The 15,255-nt window shown below is 34.9% G+C and overlaps 2 protein-coding genes across 2 annotated transcripts; both read left to right on the forward strand.

Annotated features, from left to right (window-relative positions):
- The first annotated feature begins 838 nt into the window (after nucleotides 1-838).
- On the forward strand, nucleotides 839-5,861 carry LOC143564823 (fimbrin-1-like). The gene is made up of 14 exons (XM_077051991.1): nucleotides 839-842; nucleotides 1,056-1,168; nucleotides 1,259-1,497; nucleotides 2,363-2,534; nucleotides 2,617-2,655; nucleotides 2,747-2,815; nucleotides 2,910-3,026; nucleotides 3,110-3,321; nucleotides 3,467-3,622; nucleotides 3,704-3,903; nucleotides 4,347-4,504; nucleotides 4,598-4,694; nucleotides 5,136-5,227; nucleotides 5,312-5,861. The coding sequence occupies exons 1-14, from the start codon at nucleotides 839-841 to the stop codon at nucleotides 5,561-5,563; spliced, it is 1,920 nt and encodes a 639-aa protein (XP_076908106.1). The 3' UTR covers nucleotides 5,564-5,861.
- A 1,631-nt stretch (nucleotides 5,862-7,492) lies between these two features.
- LOC143564805 (V-type proton ATPase subunit e1-like) lies at nucleotides 7,493-12,338 on the forward strand. Its single transcript, XM_077051977.1, has 4 exons — nucleotides 7,493-7,539; nucleotides 7,665-7,797; nucleotides 11,386-11,433; nucleotides 12,071-12,338. Exons 2-4 carry the CDS (start codon nucleotides 7,700-7,702, stop codon nucleotides 12,135-12,137), a joined length of 213 nt encoding a protein of 70 aa, XP_076908092.1. The 5' UTR covers nucleotides 7,493-7,539; nucleotides 7,665-7,699; the 3' UTR covers nucleotides 12,138-12,338.
- Nucleotides 12,339-15,255: the final 2,917 nt, after the last annotated feature.

Raw genomic sequence — 15,255 nt, forward strand, 5'->3', positions numbered from 1 at the left:
AACGTTACGAACGCCAGAAACCATGGTGAAAATTGGTTTTTTATATAGATCTGATGAGATCTTGTTGCCGTTGTAACAGTGGATGGCGCCAATGAAGAAGCGTGGATCGACTCACTGGTAGACGATCTACTTTCCTCGGGTGTGATTATGCTATTTCACCGACGGTTTCTCTTGGATCTGTGTTCTTCCACCTACAAAATGAACAGCACCGTCAACTTACCCCTCAGAAAGGGACAGAGGGGTCCTCTTTGGGGTAACCCTCCGGTGTGAGAATAAGTATTTGTGGAGAAGATAATAATATGTGAGAGTAAGGAATTCTGGAGAGTATTGCTTAATAGCTGAATACTCTGTGATTGTGTTACTAGCTGTAACTGTCTGTGAGTGAATGTAATTGAATATGATTGAATGTGAATGAATGTCAATGAATGTCCCTCTCTCCTTGTGGAGTTGATGCTGTATTTATAGTGCTAGGGTTTCCACTGATTGGGCTCAGCCTTGTTGGCCTCCTCCAATTGCTTTGCGCCACGTGTCCTCTGGGACACCTGGTGCTTTCTCATTGGTTGTAATCACGTGGTAGCACATGTGTCATGCTGAGTTGTCCACCTTTCATTTGGCAGCTGTCAACATCAGCATATTCTTATTCCTTAAAAAGATACCTTCTGGAAGGTTGTCTGACGTGCACAATCAGGGTTGCCCTAATCCTGATTTGGATAAGGATGAGGTTGATTATGTGCATGTGTGATACGCGCCTATCCTGAGGATTCGCGAGGTCTTCTCTTTATTCTCACGCGCAGATGTTTCATGCGCAGATATGATATGCGTCGCGCGCTGATGCGATATGCGTGAGCATATGTGGTGCCTGGGCATATGATGCCTGAGCATGTGTGGTGCCTGGGCATATGATGCCTGAGCATGTGTGGTGCCTGGGCATATGATGCCTGAGCATGTGTGGTATGCGCCATGCGCATAGGTTTTGGCTTTGTGCCTTCGTAATGTCTTGGTTTCAAGCCTGTTGTCTATATCTTGTGGGTTGACCCGCCTTGCTCCGTGTTGAGGCGGGTACATACCTCTTCACAATGAGACTTTTAAAGAAGATGAAATTAAGGAGATATTATGTACATATGGTTTTGATGCAAGTAACGAAGTCGATTTTGAAGGATTCCTAAAGGTAATGAGTTACTTGTTTAATCATGCCTTAAATCTATTAAGTTAAGTTTATATGAATTCCTTAGGATAATTACTTTCATGTCATGTGCAGGCTTATTTGACTCTAGAATCACTAGCTGCAACAAAATCTGGTGATGTGAAGAGCCCGACTTCGTTTCTAAATGCAACAACCACAACACTGCTTCACACCATTGATGAATCAGAAAAGAAATCTTATGTTGCTCACATTAATAGTTATCTTAGAGATGACCCGTTTATGAAGCAGTTTCTTCCTATTGATCCTGCTACTAATGAGTTGTTTGAACTTGCAAGAGATGGAGTTCTTCTATGGTATTTAAGCATAGTCTGCTCTATCATGCTCTACTATGTATTGGATCCAGTGTTTTCAACCAAATGGGTGCACAAAAAGAGCAATTTTTTTTAAAAAATGTTACTTCTTCTAAAAGGATAAATTGTAAAAAAATGTAACCATATTTAGTCAAATTTCTGTTTTTGTAGGGTAAATAAGTTGGTTGTCTAAAACTAGAGGTGTAAACGAGTCAAGCCACTCGTGAGGTACTTGAGATTGGCTCGCTAAAAGCTCAAATTGAGCCAAGCTTAAACGATCCCGAGCTTTAAAATAAGCTTGTTTATTAACGAGCCCGAGCTTCACTTATCGAGTTGGTTCGCAACCTAGACGAGCCTATTATTTATAAAATTTTATTTATCATACTAAATGTGTGTTATAAACATAATTATTATATATAAATTTAAGATAAAAATAGCTGAATAATATATATTATGTTTGTCTAAAAGTTATAACTAAAATATATATAAAAATAATAATAAATGTATATGAATAATTAATAAAATAATAAATGATTTTAAAAGCCATAAAAATAGAGCCCGAAAGAGCGGAACTTGAGCTCTCGTAAGTTAAACATGCATAAAAAGGTAACCAGCTTTAGTCGAAATTCTGTTTTAGGCTCGGCTTGTTTATACCCCTACCTGCATCCATTATTATACACTTTAGTCAACTTTGGCCTGTTTGACTCGTTTCCCTTTTAGATTTATGTTAAGTTGTGACTTGTGACCCGTTTGAGATAAAACATAATCCAATCAACCATTCTTACGTAAATGGTTTGAAATCACCAGCTCTACAAAAACCTCTAGTTTGTGGTGATTTTTTCTAATGTATTATTATGGTATAATGCAGTAAACTTATCAACGTTGCTGTGCCAAATACAATAGATGAACGGGCTATCAACACAAAGAGAGTACTTAATCCGTGGGAAAGAAATGAAAACCATACACTTTGCCTTAATTCTGCTACAGCTATTGGATGTACAGTTGTCAATATTAGCACTCAGGATCTGATTGAAGGAAGAGTAAGATATATGGTTTAAAGTTACACTGAAATTTGAGTTTTTATGTTTTGGTAATCTTATATTTACCACTTTTGTTTTGCAGCCTCATCTGGTACTTGGTCTAATTTCCCAAATCATAAAGGTGGAAATTATATATTCTTTTTATCGTTTTTTTAACATTTTATAATTCTTAAAATCTTCACTCTTGCTTCTTGATATTGCAACACTTCCAGATACAACTTCTGGCGGATCTCAACCTTAGAAAGACACCACAATTACTGGAACTAGTGGAGGACAATAGTGTACTTTTTTTGTTATTATCTTTTTTCTATAACCTTTTATCATTCACATTTGATTATTTATGTACACGGGATGTTGCTATATATCAATTTGCAGGATGTTGAGGAGATCATGGGATTATCACCCGAAAAGCTCTTACTAAAATGGATGAACTTTCATCTTAAAAAAGCAGGCTACAAGAAACCTGTAACAAACTTCTCATCTGATCTTAAGGTGATTTCTTTATAGTCTTCAAGCTTCCAACATATTGTTATAGTATTCCATAACTAGAAAATGTCATTTGTTACGTTATGTAGGATGGTGAAGCTTATGCATACCTGCTTAATGTTCTTGCACCAGAACATGGGAGTCCGGCCACTCTTGATGCCAAGGATCCTGTTGAAAGGGCCGATTTGGTACTTTCACATGCTGAAAAAATGGACTGCAAAAGATACCTAACTCCAAAGGACATTGTTGAAGGCTCAGCAAATCTAAATCTTGCATTTCTTGCACAAATATTCCACCAAAGGTCACTCAGCTTAATTTGTTATGCAATTTATAGAGTGTTTGGATATTCATTTTGAATGTGATTATATACGAGCAAAACCTCATCTACATACCATCTCCTGTAACACCTTTTATGATTTAATTATCGGGTTGGAAACGTGTTGCAGAAATGGTTTATCTGCTGATGGCAAAAATATCTCCTTTGCTGAGATGATGACAGATGATGCACAAATGTCGAGAGAAGAAAGGTGTTTCAGGCTCTGGATCAACAGTCTTGGGATTTCTTCTTATGTCAACAATCTTTTTGAGGATGTCAGAAATGGGTATATTTTTTATTACTAGAATCATATGTTTCATGCTCTGCTATTGTTTTTAGGCAATAAAGATTGTATCTTGTTATACAGATGGGTACTGCTAGAAGTTCTTGATAAGGTTTCTCCAGGTTCAGTTAACTGGAAACAAGCAACAAAACCTCCAATTAAGATGCCATTTAGAAAAGTTGAGAATTGCAATCAAGTTATTAAATTAGGAAAGCAGTTGAAGTTTTCAGTTGTGAATTTGGCGGGAAATGATTTCGTTCAAGGGAACACGAAACTCATCCTCGGTAACATGGTTTTCAAGTTATTTTATGGCATTTTTAGCTGGCTAGATGGGTGGGTCCTGTGGGAAAACCGACCAATTTTTAGCACAGGTTGAAACAGAATGGGCTGTGTTAGATTTTTTTTTCTTTTTTTCTTTTGTTTTTTTGAGAAAATATTGATCCTTTTATATATAACACAAACCGAACTACATCTGGATAATGTGTTAGATTATAAATAATTTCTGTGCTAATTACAATTATAAAAAAACAATAATATTACAATACAAATTTGAATCTTTGAATATAAAGATTTAGGATTGTTTATCCAACTAAAGTAGACTCCGGGCGACATTGACCTGTTTGACTAGTCGTTTTGACCTGTCCAAGACAAAGCATAACCCATTTTAATTTACATGGCAAGTAATAATCTTGTGATAGAACTCATTTTTAAGTTACCATTTTGTCAGCTTTCTTGTGGCAATTGATGAGATTTCATATGCTTCAACTTTTAAAAAACTTAAGATCACGATCGCAAGGAAAGGAGATAACCGATGCGGATATTTTGAAATGGGCAAACAAAAAAGTGAAGATAACAGGCAGAACATCTAAGATGGAGAGTTTTAAGGCTGGATACAATGTTGTGTTATTTGTTTTTCATCATAGGTCATTTTGTTGTGCATTAATGTTGATTGGATTCTTTCTTGTATTATGTGTGCAGGATAAGAGCCTTTCTAGTGGAATATTCTTCCTTCAGCTTTTGAGTGCAATTGAGCCTAGAGTTGTCAACTGGAACCTTGTTACCAAGGGTAAAAGTGGTAATATGCTTCCTCATAACTTCAAGCTTGTGTAAATATAATCATAATATTGGAATTGTTTGGCACCTTGTGAAACGTCACTAATTTTTTTTAATAAATTACAAAAACCTCAAGTTTCAATATCGTTATGAAGTTTTTTATGTTATTTTTTTTAATTAAGTGGCCCAAATGGAACATATATGAAAGCTGGTTACCGTTTAGTGATCACTTAGTTTAACCTAAAGTAGGAGGTAATTCTGAAGAAAAAAAAGTCACTAAATAATAACCAAGTTTCGTGTTAAATCATTCAATATAAACAAGTTTCGTGTTAAATTTCACAACTTTATCCCCTTATAAATCAAAGAATTAACCTGGTTTCGTTTCAGACTCGATCAAGAACAGGTTTTAGAAAAATCTAGGATTTAACAAACCATAATCTTGTTTTTTGTTGGTTGTTGATAGATGATGAAAACAAGCTGAATGCAACTTACATAATCAGTGTTGCCCGAAAGCTTGGGTGCTCGATCTTCTTGTTACCCGAAGACATCATGGAGGTAATTTGGGTAGCTTGCTATAAGTCTTAGCATTATGTGCATACAATCTAATGTGGCGAATCAAAACATGTGTTTAATTTACAGGTAAACCAAAAGATGTTACTTATGCTTACAGCCAGCCTTATGTATTGGAGCCTGCAGCAGTCTAAGGATGAGGCCGAATCATCTCCTTCATCAGTTGCTGATACTCCTGAAGGATCTCCGGAAGCTTCCGTTAACGGGGATGATGATAGCCAAGCGGCTCTCGAGATCTCCAACTTGTCGATCGACGATGTGGCGTCTGAAACTGTGGATACGGCTACATCGGTGACAGGACAGGATGACACTTCCTTGTAATAGTATGTTTTGGTTTGTACAAACTTTGGATAGAAGAACATGGAAAGGAAAAAAATTAGATATTATACGAAAAATATAGGGTCCGATTTCCTGCACTTAGGAACCATCTGCATTGCCAGTTCGGTTGAGTACTCTTGAATCATCTTCATTTGGGCCGGCGGTTAGAGTCAAACCAGTTGAACATGATTAGTGATTGGTTTAAATTTTCAAAATATGTTATTTTCCCTTACAAAATCTCATTTATTAGTTTACTTAATACTTCACAGGCTATATTTTGTCAATTACATAACATTGCAAATTTGCAATTAAAACATTACGTAGTTTTGATATGTTGTTTGAAATTAGTTACATGCATATTTTATAAGCTTTAAATTATATATGACTATAGCGTCCTGTTTTTTCTGTTTTTTTAATGCTTCTGCATTAATGTTTTATTAATTTTTTTTACCATAATTATTTTATCCTGCCTGGCCGTTTAATTTTTTTAGTTTCTTAAATTACTTTTAACGGTTTATGTTTTAACTGTTAAGATCAAAATGTATGGAAACCTTGAATATTGGACAACTATTATCTCTTACTGTGTTTAAAATTCTTGTGATGACACATAAAATGGTTATTTTAACGGATAAACTTAATACAAAGATTAACAATAATAAAACAACAAAAACAAAAAAGTTAAAACTTTGACATATTAATGTTTGCACAAACCAGTAACTTTTTCATCGGTTTAAAGAATATTTAGCAATAGATTATTTTTTATCTATTTTTTCAAACAAAGAAAATGCGCGTTGTTAGACTTTTACTGACATAAACTTTTGTGGTGGGCTTAGAACGCGAGGAATGGTGCATATTCTCTTTATGAATAATTGTGTATCTATGAGCCTATCACATTAGGTATGATTGATGATTCGGTGTACGTGCTTATACAGGGGCTAGCTGCTTGCTAGTTTTCTTTTGAATGTTGATAAAATTGGCTGTTTAAAAGAACTTATATAAACTTTTATTATTTCATATTGATTTATTCCTAGAGAACTTCTTTATATCTTCTCTAAACCTTGTTAATTTGGCATATATGCTTAACCAAATTTTAAAATATTAAATATATTCATTTCTAATACTTTGTTGACAATTTTGAAAGTATTTACCATGTTACTCTTATTATCTAGTTATTTTATTATTTTTCCTTAACAACCCAATCCACTTCGCTGCTATTAACACAATTGTTTGGACACATTCATTAAAAAAACCAATAATACGTTAAAAACTATGAGAACCACATAATACACTTGTACATAATGCGTTAAAATCATAATCAAAATGGTGAAAGACTACCTAACTGTCTTATGTGTTACATCCAAAACATGTATTTTACGGTTCTTCAAGTTTTCAACCTATTATTGATTTTTGAAAAACAAGCACTCCTACGTAGAGGTGTACAAAAAAACCGGTTTCACCCAAACCGGTTTCCAAACCGACCCAAACCACCAGTTTCAGGACCGGTTCCCCTTCAAATATATCAAACCGGTTTGAGAAAAACTGGTTTAAAACCGGTTAAACAGGTTTAAAACCGATGAAACCGGTTTATAAACCGAACCGAACCGGTGTGACCAGGTCGGCCTATATTTCTTCGAAACCAGTTGATAAACCGAACCGTTTTGAGTCAAACCGGTTTTGACCAGCCGTTGACCAAACCGATTTTGTACACCTCTACTCCTACGTCATGCTTAGGAGATAATTAAGACAACTCTGATCTATCTCTCTCTCTCTCTCTCTCAATCTCTCAAATGGGCTTGAAATAAAGATCCATTTAAAGTTTTTGAGCCCAACAAGATACTACTACTGAATGACGTCAGCAGTGTTTTAAAAAATAAAAATAAATAAGTCTGAATTATGGAAATAAATAATAATTGGATCATACAATTAATAATAAGGCAATAGATAGATAGATCAGACGAGGAGCATCACAAGGAGATCTGGTAATTATATATTTTTTACATTAATTTCTATTACAAATTAGCCTTTGCAATTCTTATGTATGTATGTATGTATGTATGTATGTTGTAATTGGATTAGATCTTTTATTTTGTTGTTGTTAATATAGGAGTTGAATCGATTGATTTGATTTGAATTGAGACGATGGGTTTTATATTTACGACACTGATATTTATAGCGATCGGACTGATATCATGCCTCTGCGCCAGAATCTGCTGCAACAAAGGCCCTTCTGCTAATCTGTAAGCTTCTCTTTTACTCTCAGATGAATCAATATATATATTTATATATATATACATTTGTGAATTTTTGTTGCTTAAATAGGCTGCATTGATTACAATTAGGTCACTAGATTGATGATGCATTCAATTAAATTAAATTAGGTTAACTAAAAATTCAATTCATAACATATGCATTTTGTTATACTAGCAATAAACCCGCGCGATGCTGCGGCGATGATAATATGTTCAAACGATTGTTAGTAGTTACAAGACATGTAATGATCTGATCATAAAGATAACAAATTGCAAACCAATATTAACAAATGATTAAAAAAACATGTTCTTTTTTGAACATATAATCAAATGTACCTTTTTTTTGTATACCAATTGAGTGAAGCTTTAGCCATTGTGTTGGCATATATAAATAAATATAAGAATAAGTTAAACTCTCAAAAACCTTTAAAATGAGATAGCATATAGTGCAATAATACTATATGAATACCTCTCTTAAGAACATAGTAGACAATAAACTTGGAAAAATGGTTTCATAACCTTCATTGTGTGTGTAAATGAAACATCAACCAGTGACGGTCAATAATTTTTCTTCCATAAGATTCACTGTTCGCGCGCGACCTCACTATTTACACCGTAGATCCAGATCAGCCTCTGAAATCAACTTTCCCAAGACTTGTGTTTGCAATCGTCGTAAACGACCAAAGATTAATGTGCACCCAGAGCCAAATTGATATTTTTTAAATGACTAAATTCATTTTGCGTTTAATTGTTTTGATGCGAACCAAAAACAAAATGTATTACAGATGACTTGAACTTGATATGCTCATAACATAGTTTAACCATGTGTTAGTTTTTTTAAATGGCCCGGACTCATTTTACTTAGCACCTGTTTTGACCTGAATAAAGTTTTAAACTTTTTTTTATAATAACCTAAACCCATTTGGCTTACAACTCGTGATTATAAGGTTGAAATTTGTTAAAATTTATATATTCAAATATACAAAAGAAAAACAAAGAAAAAAGAAAATATAAATTAATATACGGGTAACTTAATGTCCACCCAGAACCAAAACTGATATTTTTTTTAAAATGACCCAAATTCATTTTGCATATAACTATTTTGACGCAAACCAAAACTATTTTTTTTAAATGACTTGAATTCGACAGGCTCATAACATGTTAACTATAACCAAAATTGTTAGTTTTTTTAATGGACCGGACTCATTTTACTTAGCACCCGTTTTGACCTGAACAAAGTTTTAAACTTTTTTTTATAATAACCTAAACCCATTTGGCTTACAACTCGTGATTGTAAGGTTGAAATTAATTTAAATTTATATATTCAAATATATAAAAGAAAAACAAAGAAAAAATATATATATGAATATACGGGTAAACTTAATGTTCACTCAGAGCCAAAATTGATATTTTTAAATGTCCCAAATTCATTTTGCATATAATTTTAACTCAAACCAAAACCAATTTTTTTTTTAAAAAATGACTTGAATTCGATAGGCTCATAACATGGTTTAACCATAACCAAAATTGTTAGTTTTTTAAATGGCCGAACTCATTTTACTTGGTACTTGTTTTGACCTGAACAAATTGTTAAAACTTTTTTTTATAATGGCCTAAACCCATTTGGCTTACAACCCGTGATAATTCGAACGCGTTTTGACCTATCAATGTCATTGATCGTTGACCCAAAACAACAAAAAATATTTTAAAAAAATAATCAAAACTCACCAAAATCTATACTTCTTTTAAAGTGACACGAAATGCACGTCTATTTAGTAAATCTTACATCAGAGCGTCCACAAAAATAAACACGTCGTGATTGTAAGGTTGAAATTTATTAAAATTTATATATTATAAGATATAAAAGAAAAACAAAGAAAAAAGAAAATAAAGATGAATATATAGGTAAACTTAAGGGAGTGGAAGGGTAATTATAAATTAAACTTGCAAAAGTTGAATATAAATGAAGGGTTAAATTTGTAATTATATTTTAGGTTTATAAGTGCATATATGAGTTGTACTCTTATGCTTAATTGACTTGTACATTATCATAAACGTCTCAAAATAAAATAAAATTTACATTGAAACGTCGACAAAATTAAGCACGTTGCAATGGTAAATTCGGGTGTTTTTAAAACATAATATATAAAAAGTTATTGAAGAAATAACAATTTTAAATGAATATGTCAAATAAATGGGTTAAGTTAAAGGGTTTATTTGTAACTACTTCATAAATTGACAAAGTTTTGTTGAAGTTAAAGGATCATAATTGTAATTATTTTCTAAACTAAATATTCTTAACCGTTCAAGATGTCTAAAATACTATAGTACCCCTACATTTTCAAATTTGTATGCATTAAGGATAGTAATTTATGCAATGGTGTTTGTACCTCTTAAAATTTAAGAGGTTCTTCACTCATGCATTATATATAGTATAGATAGTTTCAGTTAAAGCTTTTGTTTTGCTTTGCTTTGCTTGACCTTCGTTAGGAGGCATCCATCTTACATATTACATTTCTAAATTCTAATGCATTGTATCATGTACATTTGGATTAAATATTGGTCAAGTATTATAAGGGCCCTAAGTAGGCTGATATGTATAAATGACCAATAGGATGATGAAGAGATTATAAATAGTTATACTTTACTTTATTATTTAAAGGGTGATGATACATAAGAAACACAGATGCAACTTTTGTTTCTATGTACATAGGCCACCTTTCTCCTTTGGGGGCCTAAACCCTCACACTTTTTGAACCAATTTATGCATTGAATGTCTTGTGAAAAGAGGTCATACTCCACCTACCATTCAACTACTTGCTCTTGCTATGGCTATGATGACTTTGGTTATCATTAAATAAATAATGGAGGTAACTGTTGTTTTCGTCCCTGTGGTAAATGTTCGTCCCTGTGGTTTCACTAAACCCTCACCCCGTTAACTTTGTTCGTTAAAGCCATTAATGTGCCCCTCACGTGTGGGGCATCTTTATCCTTTTTTCTACTCAATTCTGAATCCCCTTTTTAACTTGAGGAGAAAAAGGACAAATATGTCCTCACATGAGTGGCACGCTGATGGCTTTAAAGACCAAAGTTAATAGGGTTAGTGAGGCCGGGCATGAGTGCAAGTGAAAACACACCATGAGGATGAAAGTAGCAAATTTGAAACTAATGGACTAAACCCACAGATTTGGTCAAGCCACAGGGACGAAAAGAGCAGTTCCCTTTACATAAACATGTTACGCATGAATGCGTGGGGCTTGCTTTTATCATAATATATATTGACTCGTGATGTGTGCCTCATGTTCATGTCATAACTTATGAGAACCATCATGATAGATACCAGAAAACGAAAGCTTGATTTTAATGAAAAATTAAAGATAGTTGGCCTGATTCAAGAGGGGCTAATCTCCGATACATGAACACTTGATAATATAATCAAAATAAATAAGACAAAGAAAAAGATATGACCCTGGGCCTATTTATTCTAAATAATTGGAAACTCAACCACTATTTTAGCTCTTGACTTTGACTCTGTATTGGATACTCATCACATTAACATGTATATATATGGTGCAGGTTCCACCTTACGTTGGTGATTACTGCAACTGTATGCTGCTGGATGATGTAAGTTTGTCTCCTTTATTATTAACTTAAGTTTCTTATGAAATATTGAAAGTTATTGTTAATTTAGAGCATCAATATGTTAATACATGAGCCCTTTAAACTGTATTTTCTCATAGATTGACTATCTATGAAATATTGAAGGTGGCAATTTGTTACCAAGCTAAATACTAATGCAATGCTGAGTTGTTAAATATTTAGGAACATTTTTTAAGAAATATTTGTGACAAACTCACAAACCTTACAACACTGTAGGACTTTCTGCTTTCCATCCGATTTTAGGTCATGGTAGTTTTAGTGAACCCTAGTTTTTTATTATCAGATTTATATTTGTTTTTTGTGATTAAACATCTAAAGCATGTGCGGAACTAGAGAGGGTGGGCCTGCTGACCATTCAGATGACAAAAAATTATTAACTTGTCATTTTCTTTTAGTTTGACCCATGAACAATTTATTCCATATACAACTTTTTGAGTGTTAAATAGGCAACTTTAGCCTTCAATTTTGACATAATTTTCTCGCAATAGAAACTAGTGCATACATGAACCATAAAAGTAATACGATTAACAAGTTTTGGTGTGAAGAATCAGATGTAATTGATTGAAGCTTTAATATACAAATGGTTTGTGGGTTGCTGCAGGTGGGCAATTGTCTATCTTGCACAAATGAATCCACTCATTGTTCCAATTCTGAGTGAAGGAGAATGAGACATCCTATAGCAGCCTGAGCATTTGTTATTTCTGGAGGAAGTTAAAAGAGGAAATTGGTGAAAATGGTTATTATTTATAAGAACCAGTGAGATTTGTATGTAAGCCTTTTGGAGTATATTTGGTTTAACCAGTGGCTTTCTGGCTCAGTTTTCAGTAGCTGTTTCAATAAGGCAATAAATCGACTCTTTTTATTAGTTACCTCCTGTGTGTACTTAGCGTGTGCTCGTCGTCCCTGTCTGTGGATCCTTGAGAACTAGCCATTCCATCCCGCTCGTAATCAAGAGCACAGGTTTGCCCTGTTTTGAACTTGTTAACCCAACTAGAGGTGCACAAATCGGGTTCACCTTGAAAACCCGAACCGGTTCGGAACCGGTTTTTTTCACACCGGGTAGAAAATGAAACCGGTTTCAGTCAGGAACCGGTTCGGTTCCCGACCCGAACCGATGCCCAGAAATGCAAACTTTTAGGAACCGGGTAGGTTGGAACCGGAACCGGTTTTTACGTAAAAACCGGTTCCACCGGTTTTTTTTGAAATTTAAACATTATAGCCGTTAGGAACCGGTTCCAACGGCTATATAGCCGTTTTTGACCGTTGGAACCGGTTTTTTAACTATAAATAGGTTATATTCTTTCTATAAATAGCAAGGTTTGTTTGTGTACTTGTTAAACCACTCCCAAAACTATAAAACACACTCCAAACCACAATTAACCTTAAACCGACAACAAATGGCAACCAATGATGACGTTGTTATAATAAAACAAATCAAAACTAAATATTAGTTGAACAAGTTACAAATAATTTTACCAAAACAAATAATTACAACTCTTCTTCGTCTTCATTCTCGTCTTCACCCTCGTCTTCGTTATCGGAAGAAACCCAGTCCTCCGCCTCCTCATCATGAATATGACGCTCTATTGGTATTTCGTCTTCAAAGTTCGCCTTGTGTTGTACACGATCCACCGCATCCAAATGGTCCTTTAGGCAAATGCAAACCTCTAGAGACTCGGGAGTTAGTTTTGTTCTTCGCATAGATAACACCCTCCCACTAAGAGAAAAAACCGATTCGGAAGCAACCGTTGAGGCTTGTACGGCAAGCAAATCACGAGCCATGGCGGATAGAATGGGAAATTCGTTTTGTTTACCTTTCCACCAAGCCAACAAATCAATATTGCGAATTTCGTCGACTGTTGCGCCCTCAACATAGTTTGCTCCACTATATCGACCAAGTTCGCTACTTGGTGTGTTTCCTCTTTGCCTCTTAGATGCCGATTCACGAATTCCATTCATCAAGTTTATAAGTGGGTCATTGCACGGCCTACCAGTTGTTTTTTTCACAAAAGACGATCTCGTGCTTGGACCATACATTTGAAAATAATGGTCATAAAGGTCTTGAAGGTTTTTGTTGAACTTGTCCTTCGCTTCCGTCGACAACTTCGGGTCAATCTCGTGCATACCTAAGTTGTCGAATATTTCCTCAATCGTTGTTTCAACCCCATTAACATTCCAATAGGGGTTTAATGCGGCGGCACAAGTAAAGACCGGCGGTATGATTTCAAAATATTTTATGAACTTTTCTTTCATCACCGCAACAATATTTTCGAAGAGTTTGTTCTTCTCCGCAAAGCTTTTAAAAACACAAGACATATAGTACAATTCTTGCAAAACCCAACAACTAGTAGGGTAATAGACTCCCGATAATTTTGTTGTTGACTTTTTGAACACATCAAGATACTCCAACAAATAACCGACTTGGACCCAAACACTTTCCGGAAACATATCGGCCTCGCGTTCTTCAACAAGATTGTTATGAAAAGCTTGTAAAGTTTGGCGTTGGGCAAAAGCACACTTTAACATATGACAAGTTGAGTTCCAACGGGTTGGAACGTCCCAATTCGGCCCCAAATACTTTCTTTCAACCGACTTGCAATAATTCTTATATTCAAGATGTCTTCTTTTACCACTTTTGAAGACATCTTGTAACATAAGTCTAAAGTATTTTAAATCATCACAAATGTATTCATTGTCAAGACCTATTTGGACAACCAAGTTGATGATATGTGCAACACATCGGACATGAAAAAAATCCCCGAAACAAGGTGGTGAATATTTAATGATAAATTTTTCAGCCGCCTTAGTATTGTTTGAAGCGTTGTCAAACGAAATCGAAAATATTTTATTTCTCAAGTTGTAAGTCGTTATAACTTCATCAAGTAATTCAAACAATTTTTCGGCGGTATGTGGGAACGGGAAGTTTTCAAAAGCGATGGTGCGTTTCATCAATTGCCATGTCACCGGATCAACCCAATGAGCGGTGACACATATGTATGATTCGGGCAACCCGTGTGGTGCCGACCAAACATCGGTAGTTAAACTAACCATGGCTTCTAAAGAATGAAAAGACTCGATTAACTCTTTTTTAGCACACTCCCACAACCTGATACAATGACGTCTTAAGGTAGTACGACTTACATGTGTGTATCTCGGTTGTAGAGTTTCGCGAATCAACGACGTCAACTCCGGGTCATCAAAGTGGTTAAACGGCAAACCTCGTTGAATAACGAACTTTGCCATTCTATCTTGAACTTGAGTCGTGTTGTAACGAAATAGTGTACCATCTTTACCCAAGTCAATTTGATCGGTCGCGCCAATCCCTTTCAACGCCTTGCAATATGGCTTCTCGATGTGCTTTCTCAAAGTAGAGTTGGAATCGTGCTTTAATATTGAACCACATAGTTTGCAACGAGCCTTTTGATAACCTTCGTCATCCACAATCAAATCCCAATTCTTCCATACGTCTTGGTTGCGGTTATGGTTGACTACCGTAACAACCCTTGGGTCCTCCGTAACAGGAACGGGGGCAACAAAAACACTCTTCTTAGCCTTGTTGTTAGTTTTTTTGATGGGTGCCATAATAATATTTAGTTGGATGGTCGGGTAAAGGAACGGGTTTGCTAAAGGAGTAGTATTGTATTTTGTTTTTGAGTTTGGTGGTGAAACAAGTAATGGAAACAACTTATATATAGGTTTGGCCCAAAAACCGGTTCCAACGGCTATATTACCGTTGGAACCGGTTCCAACGGATATATTGTCTTAAAAACCGGTTCCAACGGCTAT

Source organism: Bidens hawaiensis, unplaced genomic scaffold, assembly GCF_021521415.1.
Source record: "Bidens hawaiensis isolate Kalapana, Puna unplaced genomic scaffold, B.hawaiensis_p1.1 tig00022166_1, whole genome shotgun sequence".
In the NCBI taxonomy this organism is placed as follows: Eukaryota; Viridiplantae; Streptophyta; class Magnoliopsida; order Asterales; family Asteraceae; genus Bidens; species Bidens hawaiensis.